Raw genomic sequence first — 8191 nt, 5'->3', positions numbered from 1 at the left:
GACCACGCTGCAATCCCTTCTCCTCCATTCTCCTCCTGGGATCTTGGGCACGCACGCACATGTGCCCGGCATGAGTTTTAAGCCACCGGGTCCATGACGCGAACCGCAGTCAACTACGTGGGAGTCCAGCAACATAGCCATTACACTAACTGCTGGTCCCATGCCTGGTATGAGTTTTAAGCCATTGGGTTGACTTGAACTGTGGTTAGCTATATGGGAATCCAGCAATGTGACCACTATGCCATCTGCTGACCCCAACCAGTCATAACCTTTCAAAGTCACGAGTGCAGGAGGGAGGGGTATCCATGTCTACTGTGGCCTTGCTGACGGACGGGTACTCTTCCTAATACCAACAGGTGGCAGGGGAGGCTGGTCATCTGACGGCTGTTCCATCAAAGACAGGAGGCCGAATGAAACCATGTGTACCTGCAGCCACCTCACGAGCTTCGGCGTGCTGTTGGTAATACCCGCATGCGATGTGGCCTTGAGTTCTGGGGCCGAGGGGCAGCCGGGCATCTCACTCCAGTGCCTAATCTGATGGATGATCTTGACAGATCAGCAGATATTTTTGGGTCATTGGGAAAGTCTTGACTTATTTTTTCTATGTTTGTCTATGCAAAAATGTATCATGACTTTCCTGTCGACCCAAGATGATACCGTGGCAAGTCACGCACCAAGGAAATAACCCTTCTAATAAGCAAAATGGAAGGAAAATACTTGAAAGTGGAGTATCAGTAATTTTTCACATTCCGTCTTTACATTAGAGTTTTTCTTTTGTAAGTAGCAAAGAAGACTACGGGATTTAGATTAGTATGTGTAATATAAACAGTTTAATTTGCAATGCACTTTAACATTTTCACAAGACTCTTTGGCTGAATGATCTTATTTAACCTTCCTAACAGTCCCGCAAGACAGGTGGGATGGGGGTATTGTTACTCTTACTGAAATCAGAATTAAGACTCCTTTGTTAGGGAACTGTTCTCAGTCATAGAACTAAAAAATGTGAAAGCCAGGAGCTGAACTGCAGTCGCTAGGATTTTGGTCTGGTGCTCTTCCAGTGCACCGTGCTACCGTGATCAAATATGTGGGCTTGGGAGACAGGCAGACCTGAGTTTGAATCCTGGCTTCTCCACTTCTTAGCTGTGCGACTGTGGGCAAGTTATTTAACCTCTCTGGGGTTCAGGCTCATTATCGTTACCCGATGCTAATAATTGTGCCTACCTCATAGGTTTGTCGAACAGACAATAAACCAGTACCCAGAACACTCAGTACATGTAACTCATGACTCTTTTATTTATTTAAAAAGACTTGATCACTGAAAGCAACATTTTATTTTCCAGGATCTGTCTCGGACAGCCTTACCACCTGCTCAGATGATGGCGCTGACGTTCATCACGTACATTGGTTGTGGGCTTTCCTCCATTTTTCTGTCAGTTACTCTTATAACCTACGTAGCCTTTGAGTGAGTATCCAGCACAGGACCCAGCACTCACCTCCATCACCAAAGCATGTTTGGGAATCGAGTGCTTTCTTGGCCTACCTTGTCCTCTACACCCACCTAGTGGAGCCCCCATGTGTAAAACTTTCTAGGGCGGTTGGTGTATGTGTATGCTTCCTTCCATTAGTACGTGAGCTCCCTGCAGGCCGGGGTTGTGTTGTCAGCATCTCTGCACCCGGGACGCTGCCTGGGACCCAGTAAGCATTACATGTGGACTGAAAGATGGCTCCCAGCCCCCAAAATTCTAGAGCTCACTCTCTGAAATGTACCCTAGCACCGCGTACAGCATAAAAGCTATTGAATATGTTTAATACATGTTCTAAATAATATAAGCAGGGACCAGCAGATGGCATAATGGTTACATTGCTGGACTCCCATGTAGTCGACCGCAGTTTGAGTCCTGGACCTGGCAGCTTGAAACCCATGCTCTGTGTGTGTGTGTGTTTGATCCCCAAAATCCCTAGAAAAGAATGGAGAGGAAGGGATTGTGGCATGTACATCTCCCCTGGAAGGGAGTGATTTCTCACTCTCTAGCTCTCTCTCTCCATCTCTCTGGTAAATGCACACACCCTATTAGCAAAAATCTCTCTCTCTCTCAAGAAAAATTATACTAAGCAAACACCAAAGATGAATAAATACATTGACTTGTATGGGGCTGAAGAATAAAGATTAGAAACTTTCCTGAAGGAAAATACTCAGTGAGTGTGACTTTGTAGGCCAAAGCAAGAATGACATTCCAGATAACAGCCTTTTCTTCATGGCTCACCAGCAGGGTCCCCTTGTTCACTTCTGCGGGAGAATTCTAACAAATTCTATTGAAAAAGAAGGAACTAGGATTTTTTTTTAAAGAATTATTTTATTTAACTTTATCCATTTATTTGCTTATTTTAATTTGACCAGAGAGGGATAGAATAAGAGACAGTGAGAACACAAGACAGAAAGTGAGGAAGCAAATCACCAGGTCTGGGACTCAAATTGCAGTCAGCCATGTGGGAGTCCAGCACCCTTAACCACCACGCCACCTGCTGGTCCCAGAATTAGGATTTTTATTATATTAACTGAATGAAACAACATGTAGGTTCTGGGATTTACATTTTGGACACTGATCAGGAAATGTACATATTTACTTTCATTGTCAAACTTACGGTCCAGCTGTGAATACAGATCTTCTAGTGGATCTCTAGAAATATTATTAGTGAGACTAAATCACCATAAAACCAGCCATTACTCAGAATGATTTCACCAGATCTAATTTTACAAACATAAACATGTACATGTCATCAATTAGCCGTGTTTTCCTACACCATCACATTTAGCTATAGTTTAAATTCTTCTTTCCATGATCTCATTTTAACTAATAACATAAGATAATATGGGACTCTGGCTGTATTTTGAAGATCTGAATATAGCAGCCTGTTATATGAGAAACAGCGGCAATACTTCTAGAAGTAGTCTGGGGAGAAATGGAGTAGTCCAGTGTACTACAAACTATTTAAAAGTGTGGGTCAGCAGTCGGCATGTAAAAGGTTCACGGAGATATGGACAAAATGTTCCATGTGCTTATCACAGATGATTCTGTTAGATTTGTCCTTTGTTGTTGGTGGTGGTTTTTTTAAAAAAAATTTTTTTGGAGAAATTTTTGCTATAGGGCATGTGTACTTGCCAGAGAGACAGCGAGACAGAAAGCAAGAGATCACTTCCCAGGGGGATCGCCATGCTGCAATCCCTTCTCCTCCATACTCCTCTTGGGATTTTGGGGCACACATGTATACACACCTGGCATGAGTCTCAAGCCTCTGGGTCTGGGACTCAAACTGCAGTCAGCCCTGTGGGAGTCCAGTGACCTAATTGTGATGCATCTGTTGGTCCCAATGGTGGTTTTTAAAAGCATTTTTTAAATTATTTATTTATTTATTCTATTAGAGAGAGAAAGAGAGAGAGAGAGATGGATTGCAAGTACTTCTAAGAGTCTTCACACAACATTCTACCCTTAGCCTCAGGCAGCCCCTGGTCACAGGTTTACATACGGGTGTCCTACATGTAGAGAAAGACCCCGGATATGAACTGGCAAACTTCCTATATGGGTGCAGTTGTGTTACCACTGTGCCAACATCTGGCCTGTTGTCGATTATAATGCTTCCTCCCATGCACATATACTCAAAGAGGAAAATATATGCATACAGATGATTATCAAAAAATAAAAATACATTGCTTCAGAATCAAAGACAGCCAGACAAATAGGCTTATGATGTACAAGGGCTGGCAGACTATAATGCTAACTCTTTTCTTGACCTTTCTTCTTAGAAAGATCCGGAGGGATTACCCATCCAAAATCCTCATCCAGTTGTGTGCTGCTCTGCTCATGCTGAATCTGGTATTCCTCCTGGATTCGTGGATAGCTCTGTACAACATGAGAGGCCTCTGCGTCTCAGTGGCTGTGTTTCTTCATTATTTTCTGTTGGTCTCATTCACGTGGATGGGCCTGGAAGCTTTCCACATGTACCTGGCTCTTGTCAAAGTCTTTAACACTTACATCCGAAAATACATCCTTAAATTTTGCATTGTCGGTTGGGGTATGTATAAGTTCGCTTGCACTTTGTCTGGATTCTCTCTACTTTTTCTCCAGTACCTTGATTTTTCATCAAGTAGAGACAGTTATGAAGCAGATCACATTTGACACGTTTCTGAATCAACGTTATATTCCTCCCATGCCATACTGCCCAGAGAGCAACTTGGTTGAGTCTTTCTAGAACATCTGTATGTTTCCTCTGGATTTTTTTGAACATGAAAGTCTTTGAGGTTGAGCCACGTTTTTATCTCCAACAGCTAGAATTGGTGCTGGCACAGAAGGTGCTACATAAATTGAAAAAGTGAGCTTGGTGGTAATGAGGCTAATCTCACAGTCCCTGAGCACCCAGCTAGCCTCACTCTATTTTGTCCCTCAAACTGGACACATGTGTGGTGGTATGCTCAGAAGGGCAGTGGGAGAATGCACATGTAAAGCTAGTAGCTCAGTGGTTAAGTGCTGCATGGTAGAGGCTGGATCCCACATACCCAGGATTTGAGTCCTGGCCCTGGTGGCTTGGAAAACATGCTGGGTATACATGTGCATGCCCGGGCTCCCGATGGGATGGAGAACGGAAGGAGAAAAGATTGCAGCATGGCCAGGCCCTGTTGGAGGGTTCTCTCTTTCTCCTTTGTTTACACACACGCCCTCTGGCATAAAAACAATCAATCAAACAAAACAAGCTTAACAGAACTTCATCACCACAGCTGTGTAGTATTTTGGGTCATGTGACCTATTAGTGATCTTAACAGTTATTCAGGGATCCAAGCTGATGAAGACTGCCTCCAGACAGGGCTTCCAAGTTTGCCCGAAATTTAAAGGAAGGAAAACAAGAGTAGAGGATCACGCAAGAGGTTTCTTTTTTTCTTTTTCAGAGCTTTTCTTCTTTAGATTTTTACTATATGGCATGTGCACTTGTCAGAGAAAGACAGAAAGCAAGAAATCACCTACCAGAGGGGATGGCCATGCTGCAGTCCCTTCTCCTCCTTTCTCCTCTCAGGATCTTGGGCATGCACGCACACGCCCCTGGCGTGAATTTTAAGCCACTAGGTCTGGGACTCCAACGTCAGCCGACTACGTGGGAGTCCAGCTATGTAACCATTACGCCATCTGCTGGTCCTCACTAAGGAGGTTTTGAATGGGGCAGGCCTGGAGTAGAACGCATCACTTCTGTCCCTATCTCATTGACCAAAATCTAGTTGAGATCACACACATCTAGCTGCCAGGGATGCTGAGAGTGTTCAGCCGTGTGCCAAAGAGGAGAAATTGGTCTGATGACCAGCTAGCCAGTTTGCCTCAGGAGTGAATAGCCATGTTCTCTAGTCTACGTTCGCCTCTCTGTTGATTCTCAGAACTGTGCGTGACCTGTGTCTCCAATATTTCAGGACTGCCAGCTGTGGTTGTGACTATCATCCTGACTATATCCCCTGATAACTATGGACTTGGATCCTATGGGAAGTTCCCCAATGGCTCGCCTGATGACTTGTGAGTACCAAGCCCCCTGAGAGGATGCAAAGTGAATTGGAAAATAGGATTCTCCAAGAAAATGGAGGCACTGACCAGCATACTGACACCAGCTCTCATCCTACCAAACTCTAGTAATATTTCACAAAAGCCTCTGTCACATGGATGAGACAAGCTAGTCGAGAATGCCATGCTACTTACTATATAAGTAACAAATTAGGAGAAATTATTTTGAAAATATTTTTATTAGCCACTGATAAAAATGAAATACCAGGCACCAGCAGTTGGCGTAATGGGTATGTCGCTGGACTCCCATGTAGACGACCACAGTTTGAGTCCCGGACCTGGTGGCTTAAACTCATGCTGGGCACATGCACGTGCATGCCCAAGGTCCCGAAAGGAGAATGGAGAAGGGATTGCGGCGTGGCCATCCCCCTGGGAGGTGATTTCTCACTTTCTGTCTCTCTGTCTTTCTGGCAAGCGCCATTAACAAAAACCCCCCAAAAAAAAAAAAAAAAAAAGAAAGAAAGAAAGAAAGAAATATCAGTTACATTATGTTGATAAGGATTCATGGAATAGAGTTACTAGGATTTACAGAAGCAAAATCCTGGATGTTTATATATATATAAATCCCTTATCTTCCATTCTCTCAGGATTATGGGCATGCACGCATATGCGCCCAGTGTGTTTCCAGCTGCTTGGTCTAGGACTTGAACTGTGGTTAGCCATGTAGGAGTCTAGCAGTGTAACCATACGCCATCTGCTGGTTCCTAAATATAATACTTTTAATCACCAAGTGTCCCTTAAATTAATGCTTAAATTCTTTTTCCTATAACTATAATTAAGTGTGGAAAGCAGCAGGTTTTATTTCTTTTTCTTTTTTTTTCTCTTGTACTTGTAAAAAATATTTCAGTACGATGTTACAGTTTTATTGTGTCATTTTGAATTCTTACTGCATCATTGTAATAAGTTTTCCCTCCCAAATTGCAGTTGCTGGATCAATAGCAATGTAGTATTCTACATCACAGTTGTGGGATATTTCTGTGTGATATTTTTGTTGAACGTCAGTATGTTCATCGTGGTCCTGGTTCAGCTCTCTGGCATTAAAAAGAAGAAACAACTGGGGGCCCAGCGAAAAACCAGTATTCAAGACCTCAGGAGTATTGCCGGCCTTACATTCTTACTGGGGATCACGTGGGGCTTCGCCTTCTTTGCCTGGGGACCAGTTAACATCACTTTTATGTATCTCTTTGCCATCTTTAATACCTTGCAAGGTAAGCTCTACAGCAGTAATCCAAACAGTGATCCCCATCAAGTAGAAAAATATCACTACTGGGGCTGGCAGGTAGCATAGTGGTTAAGGTGCTGGACTTCCACATGGCCAGCCATGGTTCAAGGTCTGGACCTGGCAGCTTGCTTTCTCACTTTTCCCTCTCTATCTCTCACTCTCGTCTAATTTAAAATAATAATAATAATAATAATAATAATAATAATAAAAACAATTAAATAAATAATTCTTAAGGGAAAAAAAATCACTACTAAAAAAATATCAAAAAAGTAGCTTATTTAGTGACTTAAGTTATATTTACTGGAAAACAGATGTATTGTGGGTCCAGCAGGTGACGTAATGGTTATGTCGCTGGGCTCCCATGTAGTTGACCGCGGTTCGAGTCTCAAACCTGGTGGCTCAAAACTCACCCCAGGCGTGTGTGTGTGTGTGTGTATGTGCATGCCCAAACTACCGAGAGGAAAATGGAGAAGGGATTGCAGTGTAGACATCCCCTGGAGGGTGGGGGGGTGATTTCTCGCTTTCTGTCTCTCTGGTGAATGCACGTGCCCTATAGCAAAAATCTCTCACAAAAAAACAAACAAACAAACAAAAACAGATATATTGTTGAAAGGGTGCTCTGAAATCCTTGGAAGAAAGTGTTCACTAAATTCAAGAAATGGTGCTTTTTTTCTTCTTATCATTGCTGTTTCCTCGAGGAGACCATATTGAGAGGAACTTGCCAGGAATTCTTTCTGAGAGAGCAGGTTCTCTTCCTTCACTTGGTTCCTCACATTGGCAAAAAAACAAAAACAAAAACCTGTTGATTGAAATAGACCATGCATATGGAAAATCTTACCTAATCTAAGTGTCCCTATGCGGGCTCACTACTCCCACCTCCTACGTTGGTGTTTTGATTTGGAGACACTGACAAATGGGAAGACAGTAGTCAGGCCCAGGTGACAGCAGCAGCCTTCCCAAGGGCTGATCTGGAAAAGTTGCTCTGCCTGGACAAATAGCAGGAGAAGGGCAGGCCCTATGGGTGTCCCCCTTTACTTTGGCGCTTCTCTTTTGATAATGAAGCTGGTGCCGTTTCGCACCCTCAGAGCAGCGGTCTTCAGGACAGCAGATTACTACAGTAGTTCCATTGAAGCCATGTTACAAATATCTGTCAGCTGGGCATTGTTAATGGAAGCGCTTTGGCACCAAAAGCCCATCAGACTAATAGGTTTACATTACGATAAGAATAATTCCCTGTTCCTTTGCTTTCTTTTATTTGAAATCCTCTGTTGTGATGCCTTTTTTTTTTTTTGAGAGATTTTCATTGTAGGGCGTGTGCGCTCGCCAGACAGACAGAGAGAGACATAGAGACAGAAAGCGAGAAATCACCCCCCAG

The 8191-nt window shown here is 43.4% G+C and overlaps 1 protein-coding gene across 2 annotated transcripts in view; it reads left to right on the top strand.

Moving 5' to 3' along the window:
• ADGRG2 (adhesion G protein-coupled receptor G2) overlaps nucleotides 1-8191 on the top strand; it is a 114423-nt gene that overhangs the window by 94810 nt on the left and 11422 nt on the right. For both annotated transcript variants that reach the window (XM_027775477.1, XM_027775476.1), the window contains 5 exons: nucleotides 357-460; nucleotides 1341-1462; nucleotides 3803-4071; nucleotides 5450-5549; nucleotides 6519-6802. In XM_027775477.1, coding sequence (XP_027631278.1) covers nucleotides 357-460; nucleotides 1341-1462; nucleotides 3803-4071; nucleotides 5450-5549; nucleotides 6519-6802 — 879 coding nt within the window. The remainder of the gene's footprint in view (nucleotides 1-356; nucleotides 461-1340; nucleotides 1463-3802; nucleotides 4072-5449; nucleotides 5550-6518; nucleotides 6803-8191) is intronic.

The sequence above is a fragment of the Tupaia chinensis genome, unplaced genomic scaffold (assembly GCF_000334495.1).
Source record: "Tupaia chinensis unplaced genomic scaffold, TupChi_1.0 Scaffold000567_1, whole genome shotgun sequence".
NCBI classification, from domain to species: domain Eukaryota; kingdom Metazoa; phylum Chordata; class Mammalia; order Scandentia; family Tupaiidae; genus Tupaia; species Tupaia belangeri.
This window is presented reverse-complemented; position numbering and strand designations above follow the sequence as displayed.